We start from the raw sequence: 22,501 nt of genomic DNA, 5'->3' as shown, positions 1-22,501 counted from the left end.
TTCTCTGTGCCTCAGTGACCTCATCTGTAAAATGGGGATTAAAACTGTGAGGCCCCCCGTGGGACAACCTGATCACCTTGTAACCTCCCCAGCGCTTAGAACAGTGCTTTGTACATAGTAAGCGCTTAATAAATGCCATCATTATTATTATTATTAACCTCCCCAGTGCTTAGAAAAGTGCTTTGCACATAGTAAGCGCTTAATAAATGCCATCATTATTATTAATCTCCCCAGTGCTTAGAAAAGTGCTTTGCACATAGTAAGTGCTTAATAAATGCCATCATTATTATTATTATTAATCTCCCCAGTGCTCAGAAAAGTGCTTTGCACATAGTAAGCGCTTAATAAATGCCATCATTATTATTATTATTAATCTCCCCAGTGCTTAGAAAAGTGCTTTGCACATAGTAAGCACTTAATAAATGCCATCATTATTATTATTATTATTAATCTCCCCAGTGCTTAGAAAAGTGCTTTGCACATAGTAAGCGCTTAATAAATGCCATCATTATTATTATTATTAATCTCCCCAGTGCTTAGAAAAGCACATAGTAAGCGCTTAATGCCATCATTATTATTATTATTACTCTCCCCAGTGCTTAGAAAAGTGCTTTGCACATAGTAAGCGCTTAATGCCATCATTATTATTATTATTAATCTCCCCAGTGCTTAGAAAAGTGCTTTGCACATAGTAAGCGCTTAATAAATGCCATCATTATTATTATTAATCTCCCCAGTGCTTAGAAAAGCACATAGTAAGCGCTTAATAAATGCCATCATTATTATTATTATTAATCTCCCCAGTGCTTAGAAAAGTGCTTTGCACATAGTAAGCGCTTAATAAATGCCATCATCATTATTATTATTAACCTCCCCAGTGCTTAGAAAAGTGCTTTGCACATAGTAAGCGCTTAATAAATGCCATCATTATTATTATTATTAATCTCCCCAGTGCTTAGAAAAGCACATAGTAAGCGCTTAATAAATGCCATCATTATTATTATCATTAATCTCCCCAGTGCTTAGAAAAGTGCTTTGCACATAGTAAGCGCTTAATAAATGCCATCATCGTCATTATTATTATTAGGGATTGTCTCTATGTGTTGCCAAACTGTATTTTCCCAGTGCTGAATACAGGGCTCTACACACACATTAAGCGTTCAGTAAATATGACAGTGAATGAAGGAAATCCCCCGCGCCCCCCAGCCCCTACCAGCTGGATTTTAGACTGTGAGCCCACTGTTGGGTAGGGACTGTCTCTCTATGTTGCCAACTTGGACTTCCCAAGCGCTTGGTACAGCGCTCTGCACATAGTAAGCGCTCAACAAATACGATTGATAGAGGAAAGAGGCCCGGACGACTGCTGTAACATTCCCCTTTAATAACCTGACAGAAACTAAAGTCAAGGGCGTGGGGGGCAGAGGGAGCAATTAGGAGGGGAAGGGGGGAAGGAGTTTTTAAGAGAGGGCAGGGAAGGGGCGATCGATAAACCGGGCCTCCTCTCCCCCGGTTCCCTTGCCCTCCTAGAGCCGGGGGGATTAGGGGAGAGGGAAAATTGATTCCCCTTCGCTGCTCGAGTCAGTGCCGGATTAATCACGTTGGTTTAAAAAAGAAAAAATGAGGAAACAAAAAAAGGAGCAGTCGCCAGGTGGATTGGGGAGGGTGGAAGCCAGGCCCTCCCAAACCCCCCCCCAGTCTCCCCCAACCCGATCCCCTCCCGCCCCCCAATAAATATCTGCAACTGTAGAAGAAGCCTGGAGGCCAGATGAGTGGAGGGAGGGTGGGAGGCAGGGAGGCCCCCGCTCATGGCAGCATCCACCCCCCCATCCCTGGCGAAGAGGGGGAAGGATGGGGAGCCGGTGATGTGTGGCCGGGGAGTTGGGGGAGAGGGTGGGGGGCCCCTCGCGGCCAGGCGGGGGGGGGGGGGGGACGGGACGGGAATGAGGGAGCAGAGGACGGGACGGGGGCTGGGGGGGCGTCTATTTGAGGCAGCGCTCGAAGTAGGTGGAACCGATGTAGCCGCCGCGCATGGAGCGCTGCACGTTCTGCTCGAACAGGCGCCGGTTGTTCTGCAGGACTTCGGCCGCCTCCTTGTTCAAAGGGTCCTCGGGGTTGGGCTCCTGGGGGACGGAGGACTGGAGTCGGACCACGCGCCCGGCCCGGCCCCACCCTTGCCCGTCCCTCTGGGGGCCCCCGGGCATCATCAGTGCTTGGTACAGTGCTCTGCACATGGTAAGCGCTCAATAAATACGATTGATGATGATCCAGCCAGTCCGGCTCGGCTCGGAAAACCGGCTTGGGGGCAACTTTCCAGGCCCCCCCCCCCGCCCTCAAACCCGCGGTCCGACCCCTGGGCTTCAAGACGGTGAGCCCGCTGTTGGGTAGGGACCGTCTCTATATGTTGCCAACTTGGACTTCCCAAGCGCTTAGTACAGTGCTCTGCACACAGTAAGCAAGCGCTCAATAAATACGATTGATTGATTGATTGGGCTGGCGTGACCACACTCAATGATCTTCAACGAGTGTTTAAGCGCTTAGTATAGTGCTCTGCCCACAGTAAGCAAGCGCTCAATAAACATGATTGATTGATTGATTGATAGGGCTGGCGTGACCACACTCAATGATCTTCAACGAGTGTTTAAGTGCTTAGTACAGTGCTCTGCCCACAGTAAGCAAGCGCTGAATAAATACGATCGATTGATTGATTGATTGGGCTGCCGTGACCAGACTCAATGATCTTCACCAAGTGTTTAAGCGCTTAATACAGTGCTCTGCCCACAGTAAGCAAGCACTCAATAAATACGATTGATTGATTGATTGATTGGGCTGCCGTGACCACACTCAATGATCTTCAACGACTGTTTAAGCGCTTAGTACAGTGCTCTGCCCACAGTAAGCGCTCAATAAATACGATCGATTTACTGTGGGCAGAGCACTGTACTAAGCACTCCAGGGTGAAGACTCCCCTCTAGACTGCGGGCTCGTTTTGGGCAGGGACTGTCACTGTTTATCATTGTACTGTACTCTCCCAAAAGGCTAGTACAGTGCTCTGCCCACAGTAAGCGCTTAATACAGTCCAATGAATGAATGAGAAACGGCGTTTCCGACTCCCGAGCACAGGCCCGGGAGTCAGGAAGATCTGGATTCTAATCCCGGTTCCGCCACGTTTCTGCTGTGTGACCTCGGGCCCGTTGTTGGGTAGCGGCCGTCTCTGTATGTTGCCGACTTGGACTTCCCAAGCGCTTAGTCCAGTGCTCTGCACGCAGCAAGCGCTCAATAAATACGACTGAATGAAAGTCACTTCACTGGGCCTCGGTCACCTTGTCTGTAAAATGGGGATTAAGAGCGTAAGCCCCACGCGGGACAGGGACGGTGCCCAACTTGATTAACTTGTATCTACAGTGCTTGGCACACGGTAAGCGCTTAACGGGTACCATAATAGTGATAATTCTCTATTTCTTCCTCTGTTTCTCTCTCTGCCCCCTCTGTTTCTCTCTCTCTCTCTCCATTTCTCTATTTCTTCCTCTCTTTCTCTGTTTCTCTGCCCCCTTTCTGTTTCTCTCCACTTCAATTTATTCTATTTTGTTAATATGTTTGGTTTTGTTCTCTGTCTCCCCCTTCTAGACTGTGAGCCCACTGTTGGGTAGGGACCGTCTCTATACGTTGCCGATTTGGACTTCCCAAGCGCTTAGTCCAGTTCTATGCACGCAGTAAGCGCTCAATAAATACGACTGAATGAAAGTCACTTCACTGGGCCTCGGTCATCTCGTCTGTAAAATGGGGATTAAGAGCGTGAGCCCCATGCGGGACAGGGACGGTGCCCAGCTTGATTAACTTGTATCTACAGTGCTTGGCACACGGTAAGCGCTTAACGGGTACCATAATAATGATAATTCTCTATTTCTTCCTCTCTTTCTCTCTCTCTCTGCCCCCTCTCTGTTTCTCTCTCTCTCTCCATTTCTCTATTTCTTCCTCTCTTTCTCTGTTTCTCTGCCCCCTTTCTGTTTCTCTCCACTTCAATTTATTCTATTTTGTTAATATGTTTGGTTTTGTTCTCTGTCTCCCCCTTCTAGACCGTGAGCCCACTGTTGGGTAGGGACCGTCTCTATACGTTGCCGACTTGGACTTCCCAAGCGCTTAGTCCAGTGCTCCGCACGCAGTAAGCGCTCAATAAATACGACAATGAAAGTCACTTCACTGGGCCTCAGTCACCTTGTCCGTAAAATGGGGATTAAGAGCGTGAGCCCCACGCGGGACAGGGACGGTGCCCAGCTTGATTAACTTGTATCTACAGTGCTTGGCACACGGTAAACGCTTAACAGGTACCATAATAATGATAATTCTCTATTTCTTCCTCTCTTGCTCTCTCTGCCCCCTCTCTGTGTCTCTCTCTCTCTCCATTTCTCTATTTCTTCCTCTCCTTCTCTGTCTCTCTGCCCCCTCTCTGTTTCTCTCCACTTCAATTTATTTTATTTTGTTAATATGTTTGGTTTTGTTCTCTGTCTCCCCCTTCTAGACTGTGAGCCCACTGTTGGGTAGGGACCGTCTCTAGATGTTGCCGACTTGGACTTCCCAAGCGCTTAGTCCAGTGCTCTGTACGCAGTAAGCGCTCAATAAATACGACTGAATGAAAGTCACTTCACTGGGCCTCGGTCACCTTGTCCGTAAAATGGGGATTAAGAGCGTGAGCCCCACGCGGGACAGGGACGGTGCCCAGCTTGATTAACTTGTATCTACAGTGCTTGGCACACGGTAAGCGCTTAACGGGTACCATAATAATGATAATTCTCTATTTCTTCCTCTCTCTCTCTCTCCATTTCTCTATTTCTTCCTCTCTTTCTCTGTCTCTCTGTCTCTCTGCCCCCTCTCTGTTTCTCTCCACTTCTACTTATTTTATTTTGTTAGTATGTTTGGTTTTGTTCTCTGTCTCCCCCTTCTAGACTGTGAGCCCACTGTTGGGTAGGGACCGTCTCTATATGTTGCCGACTTGGACTTCCCAAGCGCTTAAGCCCAGTTCTCTGCACGCAGTAAGCGCTCAATAAATACGACTGAATGAAAGTCACTTCACTGGGCCTCAGTCACCTTGTCTGTAAAATGGGGATTAAGAGCGTGAGCCCCACGCGGGACAGGGACGGTGCCCAACTTGATTAACTTGTATCTACAGTGCTTGGCACACGGTAAGCGCTTAACGGGTACCATAATAATGATAATTCTCTATTTCTTCCTCTCTTTCTCTCTCTCTCTGCCCCCTCTCTGTTTCTCTCTCTCTCTCTCCATTTCTCTATTTCTTCCTTTCTCTGTCTCTCTGCCCCCTCTCTGTTTCTCTCCACTTCAATTTATTTTATTTTGTTAATATGTTTGGTTTTGTTCTCTGTCTCCCCCTTCTAGACTGTGAGCCCACTGTTGGGTAGGGACCGTCTCTATATGTTGCCGACTTGGACTTCCCAAGCGCTTAGTCCAGTTCTATGCACGCAGTAAGCGCTCAATAAATACGACTGAATGAAAGTCACTTCACTGGGCCTCGGTCATCTCGTCTGTAAAATGGGGATTAAGAGCGTGAGCCCCATGCGGGACAGGGACGGTGCCCAGCTTGATTAACTTGTATCTACAGTGCTTGGCACACGGTAAGCGCTTAACGGGTACCATAATAATGATAATTCTCTATTTCTTCCTCTCTTTCTCTCTCTCTCTGCCCCCTCTCTGTTTCTCTCTCTCTCTCCATTTCTCTATTTCTTCCTCTCTTTCTCTGTCTCTCTGCCCCCTCTCTGTTTCTCTCCACTTCTATTTATTTTATTTTGTTAATATGTTTGATTTTGGTCTCTGTCTCCCCCTTCTAGACTGTGAGCCCACTGTTGGGTAGGGACCGTCTCTAGATGTTGCCGACTTGTACTTCCCAAGCGCTTAGTCCAGTGCTCTGCACACAGTAAGCGCTCAATAAATACAATTGATGATGATGATATGTTGCCAACTTGGACTTCCCAAGCGCTTAGTCCAGTGCTCTGCACACAGTAAGTGCTCAATAAATACAATTGACTGATTGCCCATCCGCCAAGCTAGCTCTCTTCCTCCCTTCAAGGCCCTGCTGAGAGCTCACCTCCTCCAGGAGGCCTTCCCACACTCAGCCCCTTCCTTCCTCTCCCCCTCTCCTTCCCCCCCATCTTACCTCCTTCCCTTCCCCACAGCACCTGTATATATGTATATATGTTTGTACATATTTATTACTCTATTTATCTTGTACATATCTATTCTATTTATTTTATTTTGTTAGTATGTTTGGTTTTGTTCTCTGTCTCCCCCTTTTAGACTGTGAGCCCACTGTTGGGTTGGGACTGTCTCTATATGTTGCCAATTTGTACTTCCCAAGCGCTTAGTACAGTGCTCTGCACATAGTAAGCGCTCAATTTAGTCCAGTGCTCTGCACATAGTAAGCGCTCAATAAATACGATTGATGATGATGATGATGATGATTGATTGATAATAATTATTATTATTGGGCCAGCTGCTTCGCCGATGTCCATCCCAGCCCCCTACTCACCAAGAAGAGATACTGCAGTCCATAAATTATTGAGTTTATCGTCAGGACCGGCTTCCAGTCCTCTCTGGGAAAGGAGAAGAGGGGAGTCAGGGCAGGAAGGAACAGGTGCGAGGGGAGCAAGGGGAGGACGGGGAGGAAAGAGGGGTGGGGGAGGAGATGCAGGGGAGAAGTCAGATCCGGGGAGGCCGCCTCACCTGAGGATGTTGAGGCACACATTGCCCTCCAGGTCGATGTTGGGGTGATACACCATGGTTTCACATTTCACCTTTGGGGGGTCGTGGGGGTAACCCTGCCCGACCTGGGGAGCCACCGGGGTGGGGGAGAGAGCCAGAGAAACACACAGATTGAGCCGCTACTTCCGGCCGCACCCGGCGCCCGGAGCGGGATCGGGGTCCCGGCCCGGGAAGCGGAAGCCCGGGGAAGGAAGAGGAAAGGGGCTGGGGGGCTCCAGGGCCGGGAGGATACGGTGGGCGAGGCAGAAAGGAAACCGGGGTCCGGGCTGGGATCCTACGGCGTGAAAGGGGAAGGAGGGCAGAGCTCCTGACCCCCGGTCTCCACCTCCCTGAGTCACCAGGACAACTCCAACCTGTTCCCCCGGCCGCCCAAGGCCTTCACCCCGCTTGCCGTCCCCTCCCTTCCCGCCCCTCGGCAGCAGGGGAGGTGGCAGGGAACAGGCCAAGCTCCTGTGAGACTCACCTTAAAACTGAACACAAACTTGCCGCCTTTGTAGAAGCCCTGGATGGGTGGGAAGGGACGGGGCGGGGGGGAGGAGAAGAGGGGTCAGTGCTGGGCCTCACTGCCCCCCCACCGCCCTGTGAGCTTTGGTGGCAGGGGCTCCCCGATCCCCTTCCCCATGTTTCCTCTGGGCAGAGAGAATAATAATAATAATAATAATGTTGGTATTTGTTGAGCGCTTACTATGTGCCAAGCACTGCTCTAAGCGCTGTCCTCAGAGAGGGTCACTGGGAGACGGCCAGAGAGCGTAACCCCAACTTTCCGATTACCTCCTTCCCTTCCCCACAGCACCTGTATATATGTTTGCACGCATTTATTACTCTATTTATTTATTTATTTTGCTTGTACATATCTATTCTATTTATTTTATTTTGTCAATATGTTTGATTTTGTTCTCTGTCTCCCCCTCCTAGACTGTGAGCCCGCTGTTGGGTAGGGACCGTCTCGCTATGTTGCCAACTTGTAGTTCCCAAGTGCTTAGTCCAGCGCTCTGCACACAGTAAGCACTCAATAAATACGATTGATTGATTGATTGATCTCCTCCACCTTTCCCCAAAGGCCAAAACCCTCAACCCCTTCTGTCCCCACCCGCGGGGGCTGACTGGATCCCCCTCAGGTCCCTTCTTCTCCTGACCCGCTCCTCACTCCAGCCCCCCACCCTTCGGCCTCTCCCGACCTCCCCATCCCTGCTGAGCGCTTAGTCCAGCGCTCTGCACATAGTAAGCGCTCGATAAATGCGACAGTGAATGAATGAATGAATACAGTGCTCTGCACACAGTAAGCGCTCGATAAATGCGATTGAATGAATGCAGTGCTCTGCACAGTAAGCGCTCGATAAATGTGATTGAATGAATGAATGAATGAATACAGTGCTCTGCACACAGTAAGCGCTCAATAAATATGATTGATTGATGGATTGATTGATTGAATAACCCCGGGACCGGTCTCTCCATCCTCACCTCATCGGGACAGATGACCAGTTTAAAGTTGAGCAAGTCGTCTTGGTCAGAGAAGTCGATCTCACAGGTCTTGGGCAGGTTCAGTTCGTTGATGTCTGTGGGGGAAAGGGTCGGGGGGAGAGGGAGGTCAGCTCTTCGGAGGGGGAGTCCCCCAAGCCTCCTGCTTGGCCCGCCCGGCTCTGTCATTCATTCAATTCACTCAATTGTATTTATTGAGCGCTTACTGTGTGCAGAGCACTGGACTAAGCGCTTGGGAAGTCCAAGTTGGCAACGTATAGAGACTGTCCCTACCCAACGGCGGGCTCACAGTCTAGAAGGGGGAGACAGACAACAAAACAAAACATATTAACAAAATAGAATAAATAGAATAAATATGTACAAGTAAAATAAGTAAATAAATACGTACAAACATATATCCATATATACACGTGCTGTGGGGAAGGGAAGGAGGTAAGATGAGGGGGATGGGGAGAGGAAGGAGGGGGCTCAGACTGGGAAGGCCCTGGCCACCGCCTCCCCGAGGGCCACCACTCTGCTCAGTTCAGAGTGGGCTACCTCAGCGTTGGCAGGGGAAGGAGTTGGGATGGGCAGAATAATAATAATAATAATAATAATAATAATAATAATAATAACGATGGCATTTATTAAGCGCTTACTATGTGCCAAGCGTTGGGGAGGTTACAAGGTGATCAGGGCCTTCCCCAACTGAGCCCCCTCCTTCCTCTCCCTCTCCATCCACCCCCACCTTGCCTCCTTCCCTTCCCCACAGCACCTGTTTATATGTTTGTACGGATTTATTACTTTATTTTATTTGTACGTAGTCTATTTATTTTATTTTGTTAATATGTTTGGTTTTGTTCTCTGTCTCCCCCTTCTAGACTGTGAGCCCGCTGTTGGGTAGGGACCGTCTCTATATGTTGCCAACTTGGACTTCCCAAGCGCTTAGTCCAGTGCTCTGCACACAGTAAGCACTCAATAAATACAACTGATTGATTGATTGATCAGGGGAATGACAATAAACTCCTTCCTCCCCCTCCCCATCCCCCCTGCCTTGCCTTCTTCCCTTCCCCACAGCACCTGTATATATGTTTGTATGGATTTATTACTCTATTTTATTTGTACGTAGTCTATTTATTTTATTTTGTTAATATGTTTTGTTTTCTTCTCTGTCTTCCCCTTCTAGACGGTGAGCCCACTGTTCGGTAGGGACTGTCTCTGTATGTTGCCGACTTGTACTTCCCAAGTGCTTAGTACAATGCTCTGCACACAGTACGCGCTCAATAAATACGATTGATTGATTGATTGATCAGGGGAATGACGATAAACTCCTTCCTCTCCCTCCCCCTCCCCCCTGCCTTACCTCCTTCCCCTCCCCACAGCACCTGTATATATGTATATATGTTTGTACGTATTTATTACTCTATTTATTTATTTTATTTGTACATATTTATTCTATTTATTTTATTTTGTTAATATGTTTTGTTTTGTTGTCTGTCTCTCCCTTCTAGACTGTGAGCCCGCTGTTGGGTAGGGACTGTCTCGATATGTTGCCGACTTGTACTTCCCAAGCGCTTAGTCCAGTGCTCTGCACACAGTAAGCGCTCAATAAATACGACTGACTGATTGATTGATCAGGGGAATGACGATAAACTCCTTCCTCTCCCTCCCCCTCCCCCCTGCCTTACCTCCTTCCCCTCCCCACGGCACCTGTATATATGTTTGTACGTATTTATTACTCTATTTATTTTATTTGTACATATTTATTCTATTTATTTTATATTGTTAATATGTTTTGTTGTCTTTCTCCCCCTTCTAGACTGTGAGCCCGCTGTTGGGTACGGACTGTCTCGATATGTTGCCGACTTGTACTTCCCAAGCGCTTAGTACAGTGCCCTGCACACAGTGAGCGCTCAATAAATACGATTGAATGAATGAATCAGGTTGTCCCACGGGGGGCTCACAGTCTTAACCCCCGTTTTACAGATGAGGTAACTGAGGCACAGAGAAGTGACGCGACTTGCCCAAAGTCACACAGCTGACAGTTGGCGGAGCCGGGATTTGAACCCATGGCCTCTGACTCCAAAGCCCGGGCTCTTTCCACTGAGCCACGCTGCTTCTGCTTCTGCTTTGTGCGGAAATCCAAAGGATGGGGAACAGGGAGATTTCCGAACAACTATTAACTTCTAGTCCCTCAAACTTCCCTCACTTCTAATTCCCTTCTCTTTTCCGTGTCCACCCCCTAATACCAATAATTATGGTACTTGTTAAGCGCTTACTATGTGCCAGGGACCGTTTTAAGCGCTCTGGTAGATACAAGATAATCGGGCTGGACACCGTCCCTGTCCCACATGGGGCTCCCAGTCTCCATCCCCATTTTACAGATGAGGTCACGGAGGCCCAGAGAATAATAATAATAATAATAATAATAATGATAACATTTATCAAGCTCTTACTATGTGCAAAGCACTGTTCTAAGCGCTGGGGAGGTTATACAGTGATCAGGTTGGCCCAGGTGGGGCTCCCAGTCTTAATCCCCATTTTCCAGATGAGGTCATGGAGGCCCAGAGAATAATAATAATGATAACATTTATTAAGCTCTTACTATGTGCAAAGCACTGTTCTAAGCGCTGGGGAGGTTATATAGTGATCAGGTTGGCCCACAGTCTTATCCCCATTTTCCAGATGAGGTCACGGAGGCCCAGAGAATAACAATAATAATAATGATAACATTTATTAAGCTCTTACTATGTGCAAAGCACTGTTCTAAGCGCTGGGGAGGTTATATAGTGATCAGGTTGGCCCACATGGGGCTCCCAGTCTTATCCCCATTTTCCAGATGAGGTCACGGAGGCCCAGAGAATAATAATAATAATAATGATAACATTTATTAAGCTCTTGCTATGTGCAAAGCACTGTTCTAAGCGCTGGGGAGGTTATAAGTGATCAGGTTGGCCCACGGGGGGCTCCCAGTCTTATCCCCATTTTCCAGATGAGGTCACGGAGGCCCAGAGAATAACAATAATAATAATGACAACATTTCTTAAGCTCTTACTATGTGCAAAGCACTGTTCTAAGCGCTGGGGAGGTTATATAGTGATCAGGTTGGCCCACAGTCTTATCCCCATTTTCCAGATGAGGTCACAGAGGCCCAGAGAATAATAATAATAATAACAATGATAACATTTATTAAGCTCTATGTGCAAAGCACTGTTCTAGGCACTGGGGAGGTTATATAGTGACCAGGTTGGCCCACATGGGGCTCACAGTCTTATCCCCATTTTCCAGATGAGGTCACGGAGGCCCAGAGAATAACAATAATAATAATGATAACATTTATTAAGCTCTTACTATGTGCAAAGCACTGTTCTAGGCGCTGGGGAGGTTATATAGTGATCAGGTTGTCCCACGTGGGGCTCACAGTCTTATCCCCATTTTCCAGATGAGGTCACGGAGGCCCAGAGAATAATAATAATAATAATAATAATAATGATAACATTTATTAAGCTCTTACTATGTGCAAAGCACTGTTCTAGGCGCTGGGGAGGTTATATAGTGATCAGGTTGGCCCACATGGGGCTCACAGTCTTATCCCCATTTTCCAGATGAGGTCACGGAGGCCCAGAGAATAATAATAATAATAATAATAATAATAATAATAATGATAACAATCATTAAGCTCTTACTATGTGCAAAGCACTGTTCTAGGCGCTGGGGAGGTTATACAGTGATCAGGTTGGCCCACGTGGGGCTCCCAGTCTTATCCCCATTTTCCAGATGAGGTCACGGAGGCCCAGAGAAGTGAAGTGACTCGCCCAAGGTCACCCAGCTGACAAGTGAAGCAGCGTGGCTCAGTGGGAAGAGCCCAGGCTTGGGAGTCAGAGGTCATGGGTTCGAATCCCGACTCCGCCACATGTCTGCTGTGTGGCTTGGGCAAGTCACTTCACTTCTCCGAGCCTCGGTTCCCTCATCTGTAAAATGGGGATGAAGACTGTGAGCCCTACGTGGGACAACCTGATCACCTTGTATCCCCCCCAGCGCTTAGAACAGTGCTCTGCGCGTAGTAAGTGCTTAACAAATGCCATTATTATTATTATTATTATTAAGTGGCAGGGCCAGGATTAGAACCCATGACCTTCTGACACCCGGATCCGTGCTCTATCCACTAGGCCTCGCTGCTCCTCCAACCGTTGCATGTTCTGTGCCCCTCCCTGTTGTCCTGAAGGGAAAGCCCCCTTCTCCTCTCCTCCGGCCCCCCGCAGAGACCCCAGCCCCACCTCCCGCATCATCATCATCATCATCAATCGTATTTATTGAGCGCTTACTGTGTGCAGAGCACTGTACTAAGCGCTTGGGAAGTCCAAGTTGGCAACATCTAGAGACAGTCCCTACCCAACAGTGGGTTCACAGTCTAAAAGGGGGAGACGGAGAACAAAACCAAACATACTAACAAAATAAAATAAATAGAATAGATAGGTACAAGTAAAATAAATAGAGTAATAAATATGTACAAACATATATCGAGAAGCATTGTGAAGCACTGTGACTCAGTGGGCACAGCCCGGGCCTGGACAGTCGGAGGCCCTGGGTTCCGATCCCGCCTCCGCCACTTGTCTGCTGGGTGACCTTGGGCCGGCCACGGCACTTCTCTGGGCCTCAGTTACCTCATCTGTAAAATGGGGATTAAGACTCTGAGGCCCCCCGTGGGACAACCTGATCGCTGTATAACCTCCCCAGCGCTTAGAACAGTGCTTTGCACATAGTAAGTGCTTAATAAATGCTGGAAAACGGGAAGGAAACCCTGAGCCGCACGTGGGCCAGCCTTATTACCCATGCATGATAATAATAATAATAATAATGGCATTTTTTTAAGCACTTTTAGACTGTGAGCCCACTGTTGGGTAGGGACTGTCTCTATATGTTGCCAATTTGTACTTCCCAAGCGCTTAGTACAGTGCTCTGCACATAGTAAGCGCTCAATAAATACGATTGATGATGATGCATAATAATAATAATGGCATTTTTTAAGCACTTACTATGTGCCAAGCACCGTTCTAAGCGCTGGTGTATCTCAGTGCTTAGAACAGTGCTTTGCACATAGTAAGTGCTTAATAAATGCTAGAAAACGGGAAGGAAACCCTGAGCCGCATGTGGGCCAGCCTTATTACCCGTGTATAATAATAATAATGGCATTTTTTAAGCGCTTACTATGTGCCAAGCACCGTTCTAAGCGCTGGTGTATCTCCCTCAGCGCTTAGAACAGTGCTTGGCACACAGTAAGCGCTTAATAAATGCTGGAAAACGGGAAGGAAACCCTGAGCTGCACGTGGGCCAGCCTTATTACCCGTGTATAATAATAATAATAATGGCATTTTTTAAGCGCTTACTATGTGCCAAGCACCGTTCTAAGCACTGGTGTATCTCCCTCAGCGCTTAGAACAGTGCTTGGCACACAGTAAGCGCTTAATAAATGCTGGAAAACGGGAAGGAAACCCTGAGCCGCATGTGGGCCAGCCTTATTACCTGTGTATAAATAATAATAATGGCATTTTTTAAGCACTTACTATGTGCCAAGCACCGTTCTAAGCGCTGGTGTGTCTCCCTCAGCACTTAGAACAGTGCTTGGCACACAGTAAGCGCTTAATAAATGCTGGAAAACGGGAAGGAAACCCTGAGCCACATGTGGGCCAGGCTTATTACCCGTGTATAATAATAATAATGGCATTTTTTAAGTGCTTACTATGTGCCAAGCACCGTTCTAAGCGCTGGTGTATCTCCCTCAGCGCTTAGAACAGCGCTTGGCACACAGTAAGTGCTTAATAAATGCTGGAAAATGGGAAGGAAACCTTGAGCCGTACGTGGGCCAGCCTTATTACCCATGTATAATAATAGTAATAATAATAATAATTATTATAATAATGGCATTTTTTAAGCGCTTACTATGTGCCAAGCACCGTTCTAAGCGCTGGTGCACCTCCCTTAGCGCTTAGAACAGTGCTTGGCACACAGTAAGCGCTTAATAAATGCTGGAAAACGGGAAGGAAACCCTGAGCCGTACGTGGGCCAGCCTTATTACCCATGTATAATAATAGTAATAATAATAATTATTATTATAATAATGGCATTTTTTAAGCGCTTACTATGTGCCAAGCACCGTTCTAAGCGCTGGTGTATCTCCCTCAGCGCTTAGAACAGCGCTTGGCACACAGTAAGCGCTTAATAAATGCTGGAAAATGGGAAGGAAACCTTGAGCTGCATGTGGGCCAGCCTTATTACCCATGTATAATAATAATAATAATGATAATAATAATAATAATAATGGCATTTTTTAAGCACTTACTATGTGCCAAGCACCGTTCTAAGCACTGGTGTATCTCCCTCAGCGCTTAGAACAGTGCTTGGCACACAGTAAGTGCTTACCCAATGTCATTAGTAGTGCCTGACACCTAGTAAGGGCTTATTATAACACCCTTATTATCGTTGGGTTGTTCGTATTCCACTTCTAGACCAGATTAGTGAGCCCTTCTAGCCTGTGAGCCCACTGTTGGCTAAGGACCGTCTCTCTACATTGCCAACTTGTCCTTCCCAAGCGCTTAGTCCAGTGCTCCGCACGCAGTAAGCGCTCAATAACTACGACTGAATGAATGAATTACAGTTAACCGTGCTTAGCCCAGTGCTCTGCACACAGTAAGCGCTCAATAAATACGACTGAATGAACAAATGAAGTGGGCCTCAGTTCCCTCCTCTGGAAAATGGGGGTGAAGACTGGGACAACCTGATTCATTCATTCATTCAATCGTATTTATTGAGCGCTTACTGTGTGCGGAGCACTGGACTAAGCGCTTGGGAAGGACAAGTCGGCAACGTACAGAGACGGTCCCTACCCAACAGCGGGCTCACAGGCTAGAAGAAGAACCTGATCACCTTGTCACCTCCCCGGCGGTTAGAACAGTGCTTTGCACAGAGTAAGCGCTTAACCCTTCCCCTCCCCACAGCACCTATATATATGTATATATGTTTGTATGTATTTATTATGTATATATGTACGTATTTATTACTCTATTTATTTTACTTGTACATATTTATTCTATCTATTTTATGTTGTTAATATGTTTTGTTTTGTTGTCTGTCTCCCCCTTCTAGACTGTGAGCCCGCTGTTGGGTAGGGACCGTCTCTATATTATATATATATAATAATAATAATATATATATAGACCGTCTCTCTCTATAGACCATCTCTTCCACAAGAGAAGCAGCGTGGCACAGTGGAAAGAGCCTGGGCTTTGGAGTCCAAGGTCAGGGGTTCAAATCCCCACTCTGCCACTTGCCCGCTGTGTGACTTTGGACAAGTCACTTCACTTCTCCAGGCCTCAGTTCCCTCTTCTGTAAAATGGGGATGAAGACTGTGAGCACCCCCCGTGGGACAACCTGATCACCTTGTAACCTCCCCAGCGCTTAGAACAGTGCTTGGCACATAGTAAGCGCTTAATAAATGCCATTATTATTAGATCCCTCATCTGTAAAATGGGGGTGAAGACTGTGAGCCCCCCGTGGGACAACCTGATCACCTTGTAACCTCCCCAGCGCTTAGAACAGTGCTTGGCACATAGTAAGCGCTTAATAAATGCCATTATTATTAGACCCCTCATCTGTAAAATGGGGGTGAAGACTTTGAGCCCCCCGTGGGACCACCTGATGACCTTGTAACCTCCCCAGTGCTTAGAACAGTGCTTGGCACATAGTAAGCGCTTAACAAATGCCATCATTATTATCCTATGTTGCCAAGTTGTCCGTCCAGTAAGCTTAGTCCAGTAAGCGCTCCCTGAATCCGAGTGGTGTTAGCTCCGCTCCTGCGGGTCGCGGGCTGTGCTTCCATGGCGGAATTCCTCCAAGGAGAGGACGAAGACCAGGAAGGGAATTTTGGGGTGGTCCTGGGGCTTCTCAAAGCCCAACTGAACAAGTGAGTGCGATGGGTGGGAGCCGTGGGCGGGGAATAACAATAATTCGAACCCATGACCCCTGACTCCAAAGCCCCTGTTCTTTCTATGTATGTTTGTACATATTTATTACTCTATTTATTTTACTTGTACATATCTATTCTATTTATTTCATTTTGTTAATATGTTTGGTTTTGTTGTCTGTCTCCCCCTTCTAGACTGTGAGCCCACTGTTGGGTAGGGACTGTCTCTAGATGTTGCCAACTTGGACTTCCCAAGCGCTTAGTCCAGTGCTCTGCACACAGTAAGTGATTGTTTGACTCCAAAGCCTCTGTTCTTTCTATGTATGTTTGTACATATTTATTACTCTATTTATTTATTTATTTATTTTACTTGTACGTATCTGTTCTATTTATTTCATTTTGTTAATATGTTTGGTTTTGTTCTCTGTCTCCCCCTTCTAGACTGTGAGCCCACTGTTGGGTAGGGACCGTCTCTCTATGTTGCCAGCTTGTACTTCCCAAGTGCTTAGTCCAGTGCTCTGCGCACAGTAAGCGCTCAATAAATACGATTGATTGATTGACTCCAAAGCCCCTGCTCTTTCTATGTATGTTTGTACATATTTATTACTCTATTTATTTCATTTTGTTAATATGTTTTGTTTTGTTGTCTGTCTCCCCCTTCTAGACTGTGAGCCCACTGTTGGGTAGGGACCGTCTCTCTATGTTGCCACTTTGTACTTCCCAAGCGCTTAGTCCAGTGCTCCGCACACGGTAAACGCTCAATAAATACGACTGATTGACTCCAAAGCACCTGCTCTTTCTATGTATGCTTGTACACATTTATTACTCTATTTATTTCTTTTACTTGTACATACCTATTCTATTTGTTTCATTTCGTTAGTATGTTTGGTTTTGTTGTCTGTCTCCCCCTTCTAGACTGTGAGCCCACTGTTGGGTAGGGATTGTCTCTCTATGTTGCCAACTTCGGCTTCCCAAGCACTTAGTCCAGTGCTCCGCACACAGTAAGCGCTCAATAAATATGACTGCTTGATTGATTCTCTGTCTCCCCCTTCTAGACTGTGAGCCCACCGTTGGGTAGGGCCCGTCTCTCTATGTTGCCACCTTGGACTTCCCAAGCGCTTAGTCCAGTGCTCTGCACACAGTAAGCACTCAATAAATACGATTGATTGATTGACTCCAAAGCCCCTACTCTTTCTATGTATGTTTGTACCTTGTACATCTCTATTCTATTTATTTTATTTTGTTAATATGTTTGGTTTTGTTCGCTGTCTCCCCCTTCTAGACTGTTGGGTAGGGACTGTCTCTCTATGTGGCCAACTTGTACTTCCCAAGCGCTTAGTGCAGTGCTCTGCACACAATAAGCACTCAGTAAATACGACTGATTGATTGATTGATTCTCTGTCTCCCCCTTCCAGACTGTGAGCCCACTGTTGGGTGGGGACCATCTCTATATGTGGCCAACTTGTACTTCCCAAGTGCTTAGTGCAGTGCTCTGCACACAGTAAGCGCTCAATAAATACGATTGATTGATTGATTCCAAAGCCCCTACTCTTTCTATGTATGTCTGTACCTTGTACATATCTATTCTATTTATTTCATTTTGTTAATGTTTTGTTTTGTTCTCTGTCTCCCCCTTCTAGACTGTGAGCCCACTGTTGGGTAGGGACTGTCTATGTTGCCACCTTGTACTTCCCAAGCGCTCAGTCCAGTGCTCTGCACACAGTAAGCGCTCAATAAATATGACTGATTGATTGACTGACTCCAAAGCCCCTTTCTATGTATGTTTGTACCTTGTACATATCTAGTCATTCATTTTGTTAATATGTTTTGTTTTGTTCTCTGTCTCCCCCTTCTAGACTGTGAGCCCACTGTTGGGTAGGGACTGTCTATCTATGTTGCCAACTTGGCCTTCCCAAGTGCTTCGTCCAGTGCTCCGCACACAGTAAGCGCTCAATAAATACGACTGATTGATTGATCCTCTGTCTCATTTGAATGAATGTCTCCTCCTCCTAGACCATGAGCCCACTGTTGGGTAGGGCCCGTCTCTCTATGTTGCCACCTTGGACTTCCCAAGCGCTCAGTCCAGTGCCCCGCACACAGTAAGCGTTCAATAAATACTTTTGATCCTCCCTCCCTCCCTCTGCCCATCCGCCAAGCTAGCTCTCTTCCTCCCTTCTGGGCCCTACTGAGAGCTCACCTCCTCCAGGAGGCCTTCCCAGCCCGAGCCCCTTCCTTCCTCTCCCCCTCGTCCCCCTCTCCATCCCCCCCATCTTACCTCCTTCCCTTCCCCACAGCACCTGTATATATGTATATATGTTTGTACAGATTTATCACTCTATGTATTTATTTATTTATTTTATTTGTACATACCTATTGTATTTATTTTATTAGTATGTTTGGTTTTGTTCTCTGTCTCCCCCTTTTAGACTGTGAGCCCACTGTTGGGTAGGGACTGTCTCTACATGTTGCCAATTTGTACTTCCCAAGCGCTTAGTATAGTGCTCTGCACATAGTAAGCGCTCAATAAATACGATTGATGATGATGATGAGCCCCTTCCTTCCTATCCCCCTCGCCCCCCTCTCAATCCCCCCCATCTTACCTCCTTCCCTTCCCCACAGCACCAGTCTATATGTATATAGGTTTGTACATATTTATTACTCTATTTATTTTACTTGTACTTATCTATTCTATTTATTATATTTTGTTAATATGTTTGGTTTTGCTCTCCGTCTCCCCCTTCTAGACTGTGAGCCCGCTGTTGGGTAGGGACCGTCTCTCTATGTTGCCACTTTGTACTTCCCAATCGCTTAGTCCAGTGCTCCGCACACAGTAAGCGCTCAATAAATACGATTGATTGATTGATTCCAAAGCCCCTGCTCTTTCTATGTATGTTTGCACATATTTATTTTACTTGTACATATCTATTCTATTTATTTCATTTCATTAATATGTTTTGTCTTGTTGTCCGTCTCCCCCTTCTAGACTGTGAGCCCACCGTTGGGTAGGGCCCGTCTCTCTATGTTGCCAACTTGGACTTCCCAGGCGCTTCGTCCAGTGGTCTGCGCACAGTAAGCGCTCAATAAATACGATTGATTGATTGACTCCAAAGCCCCTGCTCTTTCTATGTATGTTTGTACATATTTATTACTCTATTTATTTACCTTGTACATATCTATTCTATTTATTTCATTTCGTTAATATGTTTTGTCTTGTTGTCTGTCTCCCCCTTCTAGACTGTGAGCCCGCTGCTGGGTAGGGACCGTTGCCACCTTGAACTTCCCAAGCGCTTAGTCCAGGGCTCCGCGCACAGGAAGCGCTCAATAAATACGACTGATTGATTGATTCCAAAGCCCCTGCTCTTTCTATGTATGTTTGCACATATTTATTTATTTCACTTGTACGTATCTATTCTATTTATTTCATTTCATTAATATGTTTTGTCTTGTTGTCCATCTCCCCCTTCTAGACTGTGAGCCCGCTGTTGGGTGGGGCCCGTCTCTCTATGCCGCCACCTTGGACTTCCCAAGCGCTTAGTGCAGTGCTCTGCGCACAGTAAGCGCTCAATAAATACGATTGATTGCTCGACTCCAAAGCCCCTGCTCTTTCTATGTATGCTTGTACATATTTATTACTCTATTTATTTACCTTGTACATATCTATTCTACTTATTTCATTTCGTTAATATGTTTTGTCTTGTCGTCTGTCTCCCCCTTCTAGACTGTGAGCCCGCTGCTGGGTAGGGACCGTTGCCACCTTGTCCTTCCCAAGTGCTTAGTCCAGTGCTCCGCGCACAGTAAGCGCTCAACAAATACGATTGATTGATTCCAAAGCCCCTGCTCTTTCTATGTATGTTTGCACATATTCATTTATTTCACTTGTACGTATCTATTCTATTTATTTCATTTCATTAATATGTTTTGTCTTGTTGTCCGTCTCCCCCTTCTAGACTGTGAGCCCGCTGTTGGGTGGGGACCGTCTCTCTATGCTGCCACCTTGTACTTCCCAAGCGCTTAGTGCAGTGCTCCACACACAGTAAGCGCTCAATAAATAGATTGATTGATTGATTCTCTGTCTCCCCCTTCTAGACCGTGAGCCCACTGTTGGGTGGGGCCTGTCTCTCTATGCCGCCACCTTGGACTTCCCAAGCGCTTAGTGCAGTGCTCCGCACACGGTAAGCGCTCAATAAATACGATTGATTGATTGATTTCCACTGGGTGTATGACTGATAGACTGTGAGTCCACTGTGGGGTAGGGACTGTCTCTGTATGTTGCCAACTTGGGCTTCCCAAGCGCTCAGTCCAGTGCTCCGCACACAGTAAGCGCTCAATAAATACGACTGATTGATTGACTCCAAAGCACCTGCTCTTTCTATGTATGCTTGTACACATTTATTACTCTATTTATTTCTTTTACCTGTATTATATGTTGTTAGTATGTTTGGTTTTGTTCCCTGTCTCCCCCTTCTAGACTGCGAGCCCACTGTGGGGTAGGGATTGTCTCTCTATGTTGCCAACTTGGACTTCCCAAGCGCTCAGTCCAGTGCTCCGCACACAGTAAGCGCTCAATAAATACGATTGATTGATTGACTCCAAAGCACCTGCTCTTTCTATGTATGCTTGTACACATTTATTACTCTATTACCTGTATTATATTTTGTTAGTATATATGGTTGTACAAATTTATTACTCTATTTATTTATTTATTTATTTTACTTGTACATTTCTATCCTACTTATTTTATTTTGTTGGTATGTTTGGTTCTGTTCTCTGTCTCCCCCTTTTAGACTGTGAGCCCACTGTTGGGTAGGGACTGTCTCTATGTGATGCCAATTTGTACTTCCCAAGCGCTTAGTACAGTGCTCTGCACATAGTAAGCGCTCAATAAATACGATTGATTGATTGATTTTGTTCCCTGTCTCCCCCTTCTAGACTGCGAGCCCACTGTGGGGTAGGGATTGTCTCTCTATGTTGCCAACTTGGACTTCCCAAGCGCTCAGTCCAGCGCTCCGCACACAGTAAGCGCTCAATAAATACGACTGATTGATTGACTCCAAAGCACCTGCTCTTTCTATGTATGCTTGTACACATTTACTACTCTATTACCTGTATTATATTTTGTTAGTATGTTTGGTTTTGTTCCCTGTCTCCCCCTTCTAGACTGCGAGCCCACTGTGGGGTAGGGACTGTCTCTCTATGTTGCCAACTTGGACTTCCCAAGCGCTCAGTCCAGCGCCCCGCACACAGTAAGCGCTCAATAAATACGACTGATTGATTGACTCCAAAGCACCTGCTCTTTCTACGTATGCTTGTACACATTTATTACTCTATTACCTGTATTATATTTTGTTAGTATGTTTGGTTCTGTTCCCTGTCTCCCCCTTCTAGACTGCGAGCCCGCTGTGGGGTAGGGACTGTCTCTCTATGTTGCCAACTTGGGCTTCCCAAGCGCTCAGTCCAGTGCTCCGCACACAGTAAGCGCTCAATAAATACGACTGATTGATTGACTCCAAAGCACCTGCTCTTTCTGTGTATGCTTGTACACATTTATTACTCTATTTATTTCTTTTACCTGTATTATATTTTGTTAGTATGTTTGGTTTGGTTCCCTGTCTCCCCCTTCTAGACTGCGAGCCCGCTGTGGGGTAGGGATTGTCTCTCTATGTTGCCAACTTGGACTTCCCAAGCGCTCAGTCCAGTGCTCCGCACACAGTAAATACTTTTGATTGATTGATTGATCGATCGATTGATTGAGGGTGCCGGGACGCCGCGCGTGGGCCCACCTTTCTGGATGCGGAGCTGCGCGGCCGACGCCTTCTTGGTGCTGCCCTTGGTGCCCCCCGCAGACTCCTCCTCCTTCTTCTGCTGCTTCAGGGAGAACAGCTTGATCATCCTGCCGACGACGGGGCCGAGGGGGCCCCGGGCCCGACCCTGTAACGCGCCCCGGCCCGCCCCACCCGCCCACCGGCCTGCCCTCCGCCCTCCTCCCCTCTGCTGGTCCTTCTGGGCCCCCGGGGCTGCGCTGCGCGCGCCGCTAAAGCCCGGCTCCTCCTGTCCCGTCCCGGCCGCCGTAGCCCCGCTTCGGCCCTCCGCTCGGCCGCGCTCGGCTCCCGTCGGCAACGGGCCCCGGCGGCTTCGGCTCTTTCCGCCGCCCGCTCGGCTCTCTCCGCCGCCCGCTCGGCTCTTTCCGCCGCCGCTCCCCCCTCCCCTCCCGCGTTCGGGGACGTCAGTGCGCACGCTCGGCCCGCCTTCCGCTCGAAGGCAACTCGGCCGTCTCCGGCGCGCCCTCGGCTCTTTTCGGGACTGCTCGGGGATTTC

The 22,501-nt window shown here is 47.2% G+C and overlaps 1 protein-coding gene across 1 annotated transcript; it reads right to left on the bottom strand.

Moving 5' to 3' along the window:
* Nucleotides 1–1,924: 1,924 nt before the first annotated feature.
* UBE2M (ubiquitin conjugating enzyme E2 M) lies at nt 1,925–22,121 on the bottom strand. Its single transcript, XM_038752759.1, has 6 exons — nt 21,967–22,121; nt 8,230–8,324; nt 7,232–7,270; nt 6,730–6,833; nt 6,536–6,599; nt 1,925–2,120 (listed from the first exon to the last, which is right to left on the bottom strand). The coding sequence occupies exons 1-6, from the start codon at nt 22,073–22,075 to the stop codon at nt 1,980–1,982; spliced, it is 552 nt and encodes a 183-aa protein (XP_038608687.1). The 5' UTR covers nt 22,076–22,121; the 3' UTR covers nt 1,925–1,979.
* Between the last annotated feature and the right edge of the window lie 380 nt (nt 22,122–22,501).

This window comes from Tachyglossus aculeatus, chromosome 10 (genome assembly GCF_015852505.1).
Source record: "Tachyglossus aculeatus isolate mTacAcu1 chromosome 10, mTacAcu1.pri, whole genome shotgun sequence".
NCBI lineage: Eukaryota > Metazoa > Chordata > Mammalia > Monotremata > Tachyglossidae > Tachyglossus > Tachyglossus aculeatus.
The sequence above is the reverse complement of the archived record's forward strand: the minus strand, read 5'-3'. Positions and strand labels throughout refer to the sequence as shown.